At 52.4% G+C, this 12,641-nt stretch overlaps 1 protein-coding gene across 10 annotated transcripts; it reads right to left on the minus strand.

Moving 5' to 3' along the window:
- Positions 1-345: 345 nt before the first annotated feature.
- Positions 346-12,598, minus strand: UCKL1 (uridine-cytidine kinase 1 like 1). Of its 10 annotated transcripts, none has more exons than XM_080925462.1 (16): positions 12,429-12,598; positions 5,725-5,912; positions 5,539-5,645; positions 5,261-5,431; positions 5,103-5,174; positions 4,170-4,359; positions 4,030-4,091; positions 3,507-3,523; positions 2,300-2,338; positions 1,652-1,750; positions 1,464-1,557; positions 1,288-1,350; positions 1,084-1,206; positions 866-973; positions 640-796; positions 346-562 (listed from the first exon to the last, which is right to left on the minus strand). In XM_080925462.1, exons 1-16 carry the CDS (start codon positions 12,539-12,541, stop codon positions 483-485), a joined length of 1,683 nt encoding a protein of 560 aa, XP_080781588.1. In that variant the 5' UTR covers positions 12,542-12,598; the 3' UTR covers positions 346-482. The 10 variants fall into 10 exon arrangements, with proteins under 10 accessions (XP_080781588.1, XP_080781586.1, XP_080781592.1 ...); XM_080925460.1 differs by having other exon boundaries at positions 5,725-5,915; positions 12,429-12,597; XM_080925466.1 differs by lacking the exon at positions 12,429-12,598 and adding an exon at positions 9,193-9,851.
- Between the last annotated feature and the right edge of the window lie 43 nt (positions 12,599-12,641).

Raw genomic sequence — 12,641 nt, forward strand, 5'->3', positions numbered from 1 at the left:
CCTGGCAGCTGTTAGAGAAGCCTCTAGAATTCACTAGCAGCTAGGCAGGGATGGACATGAAACTTTGGTTCTAAAATCCTTGCTATAGTTGCCTGCACACCAGCTTCTGCCAGGACCCATGGTACCACAAATGTGGCAGGAAGTGGTCACAGAGGCTGCCTCCTGGAACACTCAGAGCCCTAAGTGGCCTTGTCTCTGGGTCCAGGTCAGGTGAGCCATGTGGTTCTCGGGCTGTGTTTCATCTGGAGGCCCCACTTCTTTCCTTATCTCCCTCCATCAGACACCTTGGGGAGACTGCCTCCACGGAGCCCACAGGATACATTCTGTCACACCATCATTTTTTAAAGCTTTGTTTATTTTATAAAATGTGTAGCGTGAATATCATTAACACTTTAAAATTCAAATAAGTTAATGTGCTGGCTTTGCAATTCCAGACCAGGAGATGGGGGCTGGGTAGACGTAGGAGTGGCTCAGACAGGGCACTAACCCATGGAGGCTGCCTCCTCATCATCACTGCCATCAGGAACTGCATCTGTCCCAAAGTAGCGATCACCAAAATTCCCTGCAAAAGGAAATGGCCCTGTGTGACTGGGTCCCCTTGGGTCATCAGCCATGCTCCCTGGGCTACAACAGACTCACCAATGCCTGGGATGATACGGAAAAGGTCATTGACACGCTTGTCCACAGCTGTGGTGATGATTCTCACGCGTGGGAACGCATAGGCCACAGAATGCACACCCATCTCTGCCATGAGCAGGGACAGCAGAAAGATCTTGTCCTCAGGGACATCATGATCCTGTGCAACATGGGGGCAGGGTAAGTCTAACACCCAGGGGACCTGCCGGGCCCACCCAGGTCTACTCACCAGGAGCACGCGCACCGCCATCATTGCTGCAGCACCCGTGGATACTGTGCAGTCCATCAGGATCACATGGTCATCACTGATGTCCTTGGGAAGTCTCAGGTAATGGAGCTGTAGTTGACAGTAAGGTCGGAGTAGGAGCCCCACATCAGTTCTGGTCTCCCCACCCTCCCTCCGTGTTGGTCGTCACTGTGAACCCCCAGCCCTCCCTGGCTGGACACCTCAGGCTCCCCGGTGAGCTGGTTGGTCTGGATGAGGATAGTGCCGATGCGCACATCCTTGCACACGGCACGCAGTGCAGGCTCCATGGTTTCTCCCGCACGCAGAATGGACACGCCGGTGATCTAGTGGGGGAGGGGATGCCGAGTAAGCTGCAGGCTGGATGCCTCTTACCCACCACTGCTCTCACCCCTAGCCATGTGCACCTGTTTTCCAGCATAGCACTTTCCCACGTAGTCCTGCCCCTGCGGCGTCTGCACAGTGCAGTCCTGTATAGTGAGTTGGGGCACCTGTAAACAGCCAGAGCCTAGCCCCCTTCCCCCATCATTAGTTCACACCGGAAGAGTGGGACACCCCCACCCTCTTCCCCACCAACCCACACCTGAAAGGGCAGGAAAGACAGTGCATGTTCAATAAGCAGCCGCATCAGTCTTTTGGAGTAGAAAATGAATTCATCCCGGCTAGTCTCCTTGTCCCTGACGGTAGAACAAGCAGGCTCAGAAAAGGACGGCACAGAACAGGACGGAGTGGAGCAGGGACGGGAAGTGGCACTCCGCAGGCAGACCTTACCTGATGATGGTGTGCATGCCTCGTACCTGTGGTGTACTCTTGAGGACACTCAGTGTCTGGGGAAGGGGATGGCACTGGTGAGCAGAGGCCAACGCGGCCCTAGGGATACAAATGTATTGGCATATCTTACCCAAAAGTCCCTTTATGCCCCAGAGAACATCTGAACATCGCTGTGGGTGCTGGGGCAAATGCAGGGTGGGAGCTGTCTGCTGGCTATGGCTGACCCATGAAAGTCATAGCACCTGAAATGTGACTGAAAAGTGAGAATGTTCACGTCTCAACACTGAACACAGATGTTAGGGGTGGGGTGTGAGGCGTGAGGCTCTGATAAAAAGAGGCCAGACACGGGGAAGGGAGCTTACTGTGGGAACAGGTCTTTAGCCTCCAAATGGACATCTTGTCCCCAACTCTTAGGAGCAACAAGTAAGCTGTAGGATCAAACTCCACTCAGGCCCATCCCCAGCTAGTGTGCAGGTCCCTCTCAGGACGGCTCAGTGCCAGAGGCTGCCCCACCAAAGACCTAAGCCAGGACAGGGAAGGGGCAAGGCAGGAGAAGGGAGGGCTGATTCGGGCTAAGCTAGGAACGGTGATGGTGGAAGGGAGGGGTCATGGGGAACCAGGTGCAGGGCAGCACACGGGCAGCACAACCAGAGCTTGCTCTGCTCACATATCCCAACGCAGCTTCCTCTGCTCGCCAGGTGAACAGCGTGTTCAGGGAGGGAACAAGGCAGGAAACAGGTTTACAAAGTGGAAAAGAACAGAGAGAAAAACACTTAGTGGGGAGAGCAGCCAAGTCCCTACAGAAGGTGCCCTGTGGCTACCAACTGGCTTGAGACTCTAGGCAGGAGGCTGGCAGCAGCCTTGGCGCCTGAGGGTGGAGTACCACCCACACCCAGCCGCTTTTCCCTCCTGCTCACCAGTAGCTTCCTAGAGTTGAAGGAGACCAAGGGGGCCACTAACCACCACTTCCTTGGCTGGCCAGAAAATGCAAAGTGGGGTTGGCTGTGTCTAGAAACCTTCTCAGAATCAAGGCTTTGAAGGAGCCCTGGCCCAGGTCCATGGCACCCTGATCTTGGTGAGGCCAAGTGGAAATTCATGCAAGGACAGGAAGCAGGGCTATGAAGATGGCTGGCCCTGGAGGCATTTTCAACACTGGCTCAGAACTCTTGGGGTATCCAGTAGGATCATGAGGGCACCCACAGTGGCTAAACTAGGTTTTCCCAACTCTGAGGAAAGCCTGGGAGAAGGGCAGGACCCTGGTGCTGCCTGTGGCTCCTGCCTAGGCTTTGATCAGGAGGGTGACATGGTACAGCAGTCTATCCCTTCTTCCTGTTGCAGTGCCAGCATTACCTCTGCCCGAGGAGTGCTGCAGTTTAAAGACTAAGCAAGGATAGGGCAGGGCCTGAGTAGGCAGAGCCCTCACTCCCCACCTCTCAGAGTCAGCTGAGCCTATGGCCTATGAGATGGTCCAGCTTACAAGATACTGCAGCCTAGATGCCTTATGATTCCAAGAACATACCAGTGTGGTCCCTGCCTTGGATCATGCATGGCAGTGCTGGCCCAGAAGGACTGCTGTGTTCTCTGTGGCTGGAGCCCAACAGGCTGTGTGGGGAAGGAGCCTCCATGGACACCTGGTCAGCACAGGTAATGCATAACCCTGGGGGAAATTCTTTCATTTATTTGTACCTTAGTGTTCTTATCTGCCACCAAGGGAAGCAGCACCAGGCCTGTGCCACCCAGTCTACCCCTAGTATTGGTAAGGACACCTGTCTGCTTGCCTAGGTGACAGCTGACCTGGAGCTCTATGTAGATGTTGGAAATGCCTCCATCTGTGCAGACTGTTGTGGAGTCTTACCTGACGCTGAGTTCACGCTGTGGCAGCAACACGGGGAGACATAAGGGAATGGGCGATGCATCAGTGACCAGGACAAGCAGCCAGGCTACCCGCCCACCCCGTGATGGACACTCCACAGCCCCATGTGGAGATGGCTCAGGGTCTGCAAACTGCAGGAGGAGGCAAGCTTCTAAGGATCTCTAAGCCACGGAAGTGGGGCCTACAGTGTGAAAACATCACTTGCACAGTGACCCACTCAGAAAGAGAAGACTTAGTGCTGAAATCCACAATCCCAGACTAGTGGATAGTGGGTCACCCTTGTTATTCCCACAGGGTTGGGAGGAACAGGAGTACAGCCTTCCAAGCATGGCCAAGTCCCTTTGCCTATTACAGAGGGCTGGGCCAAATCATAAGCTTAGGAGGCAGGCTCAGGACACCTGAGTGCCAGAACCTGCAGCGGACAGAGAACACGTGGGGGTGGGGTGAGCGAGCTTCTGCTGGGAGATGACAGACAGGGACTTTGAGTGCTCGCTGGCTGACTAACCTCTTCCAGCTGGCTGTGAACATGCTGTACAATCAGGTCAATGGCTACTGTGTTCCCGCTCCCTGGAGGGAAAAAGACAACCCAGAAGTTTGAAGGCCCTTCCATCCCACTGGCAAGAAAACAAGAGCTGGGAGCCTCACCTCTGGGCACCACAATGTCTGCCAGGCGCATGGTAGGCTGGATGTACTGATCAAAAGCAGGTTTGACAAACTTGTTGTACTGCTTAATGACACCCTCAATGTCCCGGCCCCGCTCACTGATGTCCCTGCGCAGCCGCCGTACCAGTCGGATATCAGAGTCTGTGTCCACAAAGATCTTCATGTCCAGGAGCTAGATGAGGCACCAGGGGCAATCAAATGGAAGCCAGAGTGATGACATGGCCAGCTCATGGGCCAGCTCCCCCCAGGACACCCACCGGCCTAACCATCAGTGCATGCAGGACGCATTCATTGGAAGTGTGTGTTAGAGTGCACATGTGGGTATGAGATACGGCTAGTCAGGGGCACAGAGCAGAGACAACTGACAAGTCAGGCAGGAAGTACTTGGTACTGTGATGTACACAGGACGTCACTCCATATACCTCCCATGGACACTGGGGTAGTGGGGCTTTGTGAGTTCTGGGTATGACCTCCCAGTCAGCATGTGATATGAGGTCCCTGAGGGACTGGAGATGCCACATGGAGACAGATGGTAAGTGTCCTCTCGGCCTGAACCAGCATCCCATTCATGTATATCCCTGAGGCCTTGCAGCAAAGTCTCTTAAACTCACTGGCTTTAAGTCCTTGTTTGTTCTTAAGCAAGGAAAAATACCAAGAGCAGGGGAAGTAGAAGCACAGCTCTCAGCAGGCAGGGGAGAAAACCACTGTCCCCAGAAGCCACACCCCACAGCAGCAGTCAGGTAGCTCACAGTAAAGAACAGCTGTAAAGGCCTAGGATATGCCAGCTGGGGCAGAAGTGCCCGATAGGGAAAAATCTGCTCAAACCATGGAGGCTGTGGCGATGGGGCAGCACATTACTGAAGGAATATGTCTAAGGAGACGCCTGTGGAATGGGTGCTCCCAGCACGCTCTCACCTCTAGGAGTGTCTTGTCAGCGAAGGCCATGATACCCTCAAAGATGATGACATTTGCACCATACAGTGTTTTCTGAAAAGGAACCCAGGGAATTTTAATGTCCAGCTCAGGCCCCTGCGGCATCTTCCATAGGCTAGGCCCCAACACCATGAGCCTACCCAGTCCTTTTTCCGGCTATGGGTGGTGAAATCATAGATGGGTACTTGGACACTCCTGCCCTGCTTTAGTTTCTTGAGGGTAGAAATGATGAGATCAAAGTCGAAGGCATCAGGGTGGTCAAAGTTGAAATTGTTGCAGGCAGCCTGTTCCTGCTGCTGCTGTGTCAGAACCTGGGGGTGGAGGGGCATAATGAAGCCTGCTGACCACAGGCCTACATTTGTAGAGGCAAAGCAGCCACGGAGAGGAGATGCTCTGGGGTAGATGAGCAGGGCCTCACCTTATAGAAGGAGTCCATGGACAGCAGGACCACCCAGGGCACATCTAGCGCCTCAATGATCATCCTGGCCACGGTGGTCTTCCCAGACGCACTGCCACCTCCTAAGCCTGCGGAGCGGAAGGGCTGGTTACTTGCTCTTTGTTGAAGCTGGGCTGACCATGCAGACTGACCCCACACTGCTCTCACCAATGGCAAAGGCCTCCTTGGACTGGGTACCATGCTCATTGTACCACGGTGGCCGCCCAGCTGTGTAGATGGTACGTTTGCTTGTACGAAGCAGTGGTGGCTCTGACTTGCACTGGCTGGTGGTGCGTTTCCGGGGTGAGCGCCCAGTACCCACTGGTGGGAGAAGTCTGTCCAAGGACCCTGCATTGCTGCTGCGAAGAGGAATGTGCTCAGCCTCAGTCAACAGTTTTCAACCTCTCTGGTCATGCCAAAGCGGGACAGGCACAGTATGGGCTCAACTGGGGAGGGTCTGCCCAAGAAACTTGCCAATAGCTGTTCCATAGGGTTAATTGGGGCACAAGATCTCGGACTGTTCACACAGCAAGAACAAGGGGCAGCAATTAATGGCAGGAGGACACAGGAGGATATGTATAGTCTCAAAGTACAATCCCACCCACGTGGACTGAATTAGGTAGGGCCCCATCACTCAAAAGAGGATCCAACTAAGGACTGTGCTCCTCTTCCCAACATAGCACTCTTTAGGTAGTTCAACCACTGCTGCCCTACAGGACGATTGCCCCAGGAGGAGAAAGTGCAGTATACATGCTAGTAGAATGTTTTGGGGGACTCCCTGGCCTCAAGATAGAAAGCTAGAAGGGAGGCTGGAAGGCCCATGAAGAACTCACTTCTTCTCAGTATGACCCTCCAGCAGACTATAAATGCCACCGGTCTTGGCAATGTGTGTACATACATACATGTGCATGTGGTTGCGGCTTGAGATCATGACACAAGGTTAACAGAGGATGAAAGAGGGAAATTTAACCCAAGAAGGTCAGATCAGATCTGTACCTGTACACACTTACTGTCCACCATTTGTGAGTGGTGGGCCCTTAAAGGGGTGCCATTTCTGGCCATGGCCTTCAAATCTGAGAATGAGCAACTTCTATAGACGTTCAGTGTTCTGCATCACCTGCTGTTTGTCTGCGCTACAGCCTGATGCAAGAGTGCTAAGAGGAGACATATGCTTAACAGAGGCAGTTTCTGGCCACTGCCTGGAAAGACACCCAGAGAGGTCACATCGTCGTAGTCTCAGCTTTCAGACTGCCCAAGAAGCCCTCAGGTCGGTGCCCTAACCAGCTGCGGCTCACCTGTGTAGGACTAAATTGAACTGTAGCCACTGACTATTCAGGACAATGTTTAGTGGATAGGAGGGGTGGCTACAGAAATGGTAGATGGACTTGCCAGGCTAGCTCCATGTAGGATGCCTCCTATAGTGGCTGGTATAGTCTACAGTATCACAAGAAAAACAACACTGTATGGAATAACAGGTAACCTGAGGTAAATGAGGTAGACTGGTAGGCCCAGATGGGAACACGTCTCCCCAGGGCACTTGGGTAAGGAAAGTACACTATAATGAAATATGGTTCAGTTTACATAAAAACCAGGAGATGCTTAGTTAGGGACTGAAGGCATAGCTTAGAGAACAAATCTAGGGCCTGATCCCTAGTTAACCCCAAAAGATGCTCACCCAAATGCACATTCGTGCCAGTGTCTGTGAGAAAGGAGTGTATCAGAAAACCTGAAAGCAAATATGCCAGTATAATAATCAGGATTTCCCTGGAGACCACAACTTGGGACAGGAACTTCTGTCACATTTGGATATTTTACAAGTACAGGCTCTCTTATCAAAACGGAAGTTGGGCTTCTCTGGGAAGCTCTGTTTTTTTGCCATATTCTTGCTGCTGCCTCTTAGCTCTCAGTTTAGTAGTTTCCAGGGCTGGTGTATCAAGAAGTGGCTCAAGACAAACTTTCTGCCTCTAGGATGGCCCAGTTTGGGAACAATGATGGTCTCAGCTGGATAAGCTCTCCTAGAAGCAGAAAGACTGTGGATGTGTGCACATGAGTGGACAGGCAGTAGAAAGAACACCTAACATGTAACTGGTCATACTGGCAGCTCTGAAGGATGCAGTGGAGGACAGAGGCACAAGTGGGTATCATGAAAAGAACCCCATCTGTATCCAACCAAGAAAACACACTGAATTCATCCTTGGGGACAAAGACAATAAGCCTGTTTGTTTCTACACCATCCATCTTTACCAGAGCTTAGAGCGTGAGCATAGGGAATAATTAACCAGTCTATTACATCCAGCCTTGCTGCTACTGCTCTGGAGACAAGTGCAGGAGCTGAGAGAAGGGAGCTAGGCATAAATAAGCCTGAGACCCGAGTCTGCCAGGCAGGGGTCTTAGGGACAGGTAGCATGTGAGGGACACAGGTCAAGGAATTATAGGTTGCCTGAGGGATGTTACCCACAGCTCAACTCAAGCCTGCCTGAATTACTCAGTCAAAAAGGGAGAGGGGAACTGTAAACACAAACAGTGAGATCCCCAGAGCCCCGCAGGGGGTAGGTGGTTGCTCACCTGGGTATACTAATCCATCTGTAGTAAACAAATGGATCTGTGAAGCTTATCCACTATCCCCCCTTTTCCTCTGTCAGGCAAAAGCTAGAGCCCCACCTCCTACCCCAAACCCCCACCCTGTTAGAGGGAGAACCAGAGACTCCCCTAGGGTTTCAGTCTGGGTCTTGCCTTGATTCCTAGAGGCAGCATGACCACAATACACAGGGTAGCTGTAGGAGGTCACGGTAAATAAACAAACACAAACAAACAACAACAGAAACAAATTCAGGACATCTGTCTCCCCACTGAGCCTCTTCTTCCTTCCCCAGGGAGTGCTTTTGGGAAGAAACTACTCCAACGCAGAACATCTGACTTGGAAGAGGGAGAACAACCTGATAAAGCTCCCAGCCACCAGGGGTAAAAACAAGTACACACAAAGCCAAGATACACTTAAGACAGAAATTGGACAAAGGACCCAACAGGCTGGGGCTGTATTCCTGATCCTCCTGATTCTCACAGTAGCAGCTTCTCTGGGAGAATTTTAGTTCTCTATCAGTGACTCTTTTCCACCTCGGTGAAGATTCCTTCCAAAGCTTGTGTTGATGATGGGAAGAGTGCCCAGTTGCAAGCAGATCAGGGAAGAGTTTGCCAGAAATCTGCCTCACCCCCAACCCCGACTGGGATATATCAGGCTGTGTCTGTACCAAGCCCAGCTCCCCTGCCCTCCCCAAAGTTTACAGCTGTCTCCTACAGCCAGAGATACAGCAGCACCTACTTCTCACAGAAGGTGCCTCTTGATAGGAAAGTTACACAAGATATTTCATTTCTTAACCACAAAGGGGTTCCTGGCCACAACGACAAAAGTTCATCTGCACAAACAGTATTAAGAGCCACAGTGAATGCAAGATGCTATATCATAACCACAGCCCCAAGCCAGCCACATCTGCAGACTAAGCACTACTCAGCTCCCAGGAGCCCCTGCCAGCTTGTTTGTTTTCAGATATCCATGGACACACATCACTTGAAAGTCAGACGTGGTCAGTATCATTGGGAAGTAGGGTTCTCATCAGCAGGGACTCCACAGCAACTCACCTGCTTTCTGCTCCAAGAGTCCAGCACCCTGAGATCCTGATGCCAGGGTAAGCTGGGGGGCTGCTCATAGCCAAGGATGCAGGTAAACACAGAGGGCTCAGAGGTGGATGTCCCTGGACAGTGGGATGATCCAGGTCTGTGTGGTATAGATTCTAGCAGTTAGAGTATCACTATCTCTTAGAACTGCAGTTGTCCCCAAGGGCAGCTTGGGAGTTCTAGCCACCTGAACTGGTCTTCCATGGGTGGGATCACTCCTTAGGTAGCACAGGCGAAGAGCTAGGTGGGGTTGGACCCCTAGCTTGCAGAAGTAGGTTGCTATATACAGGGAGTGGGGCACAGCAGCTAGAAGGCCCCAGGAGCTCTACTGCACTAAAGAAGCACACTCAGCGCTAGTCTCAGAGGCTAAGGCCGTACACACATAAGAGGATCACCCAGTCAGGGCTCATGCCCAGATATTAATAGTACTGACTCTGGCCTGCACAATCCCCAGGCCAGTTGCTGTGAAGTATACTGAAGCGTTAGCTGCTATGCACATTGGCTTGGACTTGCTGGGAACCACGAGTTCCTCTCCCAGTGCATACACAGGACAAGGAAATTTGAGGCCCCTCCAGGCCAGATGATCTGAATGTCAGTGCTGAGCTGGGTGCCTCCTACAAGGATAAACAAATCTGAAATTCTACCCTAGCACATCCAAGAATAACTGTTCCACCCCACCTCACGGTCTTCAGCAAGTCCAATGGCCACCAGGCCTCACCAGTCTGCAGGAAACATAGCCACCTCCCTGTCCACAGCACAGAAAGGGAAGATTTGGTCCTAGCCTCAGCTGAAATCCCTTTACTGTCTTCAGATCTAACCGGAGAGGTTTTGCTGGCTTTGGGTTTCCCTTCAAGGGGTGGGTTGGCCTTATTGCAACCTCATCCTGCCTGGCTGGCCTACAGCACTAAGTCTGGCAGCGCTCAGAGAAGGAAGCTTCCAAGTGGACTTCATGCATCTGAAAAGAAGCCACTCTGGGAGTTGCCTTGGAGACAGCTCTTCTCACTACCTAGGTAACTTATGGGTTTGTCTACATCCCCAGACACCAGGAGCAGGAAGGGCCTATCTATGCTTGCAGGTGCATGTATGTGTTTATAGTTTGTCTGTCCCTCTGACTCTAAGGTGGTTTGGCTGGATATGCCCTACAATTGCTGTGGGAGGCTAATATTGTTCTGGACAGGGGCACAGAGTTAAGGAGTCCTAGGGAATCAGTTCACTAAGTTTGGCTGGCTGAACACAACAGAGGATCCTGATATCTTCCCTGGGTACCCCCAGCAGCTCAGGATCATTGGGTAGCAAAAAGGGCCACAGGTCTGTAGGAAGCTAACACTGTGCTGGTCTCAGAAAGGGAAGGCTTAATTCCAGATTTCTTACTAACAGAATAGTCCTGTTCCACCTACTGATTCACTAGACTTGGCCCCAATATACCACACCCTGACTTCTGAACTTCATCCTCACCTAAGATACACCAGGCTACCTGGCTACTACACTCCTTAACTTTCATCTTTGAAGTTTCCTTCTTTCAGGGCTCCATTTTAAGCCTCAGGGCTGTCTGAGGTAGGTCATGCTGGAAGCTGCTGCTCAGTTTTCATTCCCCCGGCTATCTAAGTAACCGCTCTTGTCATTTGTGGCTCAAACACCACTCTCCAGGGAGTTGCTACAGACCTGTATGTATCCTTATCAAAGAAATTGAGGCTACTGAGGACCTAAGCAGGTGCCTCACTGGTAAGGAAACTACCTAGGTATCTTGGAAGTTAGAGCTGCCCTGTAATTTGCATCCCCCATATCAGAGAATCCAGAGTCAAATGTCTACAGCAGAGACTGAAGAGAGGAAGGCTCATCACTTGGACCACCAAAGGACTAAAAAAGGTCTCAAGGTCCCACTGCTGTGGTTAAATCTATAGTCAAGCAACCTATCCTTGTGTTTCTATGGAATTCCTGCAGGAGGCAGGAGGTGGTTCAGACATAGTCATCAAGGCAACTTTCACAAGGTAGAGACATAGGACTAGAGGATTAGAGGCTTTCATGGGCTAACTTGCCATCCTGCACCCCAAGGCTCTGAGTGAGCACCATTAGCTTTTCTCCACTCTCTATAATCTCAAACTAATCTCCATTTTTCATATCGGCATGGAAGCCAATGGCTGCGCCAGCTAAGGTCAGCAGACTCCAAGGAAAGAGCCTCAAGAGCAGGCAGATATAATAAAGACAGGTGCTGGGAAAAGCAGTGGGGAAACCTCAAGCTGAACATCAAGTGACTCCCTCCCCTATTGCTGCCAGTGCCTGAGGCCGCAGGGCAGTTCGTATCTTCTCAAGGTGTTTCCTCACGAATCCTCGGAGGTATTTGGCCATGGCCTCTTTGCTTCTGGTTAAATCGAGACATTCTGAACTAAAAAGCATCCCAAAGTCAGGATCCTAGTCAGAATGCCTGTAGTATGTGAACTAGCTGGGATTCACCTCATTCACCGCCAGCACCTGCTGTCCTAAAGGCATACAGCCTCTCAGGTGGTGCACTCAGACCTTCAAAGCCGGAAGACATTTGGCCTTCAACTGGCGCAATCAGACAGGAAGACTTGCCACATACAGTTTCCAAGCATGGCCACTGCCCCCTGGCGGCCGCGACCTAGAGTTGCTACTAGTGATCAGGTCGAGCGAAGACAAGGAACCCATACCCCTTCCATTTTCCTGAAAGTCTCAAAGCCCCTTCCCCCCAAACTCTCGGACGGGTGGCGATTAACACCCCGTCTTACATTCACAAGTACCACTGGCCGCCAGGTGCAACTTTGAGCTCAATTTCGACGAACTCAGAAGGTCGAACACGCCTACCGCCCAGCTGGAAGCCCAGAGCCAAGTGCGCACCCACTAGGGACAGAAACCCAGGTCAAAGAGGTCAAACAAGTTTCCACTCTCGGCGCCTCCAAAAGCTGGTGTTTGTTTGGGCCAGTTCCACCTTCCGTCCGCTGGGGCCCTCCAGGCCGCCTGCCACCTCCCACTCCCTGGCAGGGGGTTGCCGACACGGGGCTCAGGAGGCCCTAAGGCACTGGAGAGCGGTTGAAACCTGTCCAGGATCCACGAGGCTGTGGAGATCAAGGTGCCCATCTACGAAGATGCCCGGAGCCGCCCTGGCTTTAGGAAGGATGCAAGCTGTACTCCGACCCCTCCCAAGAGGCAAGCGCGGCCCCTGCCTCATTCAGGCCCGCGCCTACCGGTCCTCGCACGACGTTTCATTCTGCTCGGCCGGGCGGCTAGGCACGTCTGGGGCCACAGTGGATTGCAGGGGCGAAGGGACAGCACCCACGGAGGCTGGCGGCGCAGCCATGGCGTCCCGAACCTGGCAGAGGCCGGGGCGGCGCGCCGGGAGGCAGGCACGCTACAGACTACAATCCCCACAAGGCCGTGCGGCAAGCCCCGAGAATAGC

This window comes from Micromys minutus (genome assembly GCF_963924665.1).
Source record: "Micromys minutus genome assembly, chromosome: 11".
NCBI classification, from domain to species: domain Eukaryota; kingdom Metazoa; phylum Chordata; class Mammalia; order Rodentia; family Muridae; genus Micromys; species Micromys minutus.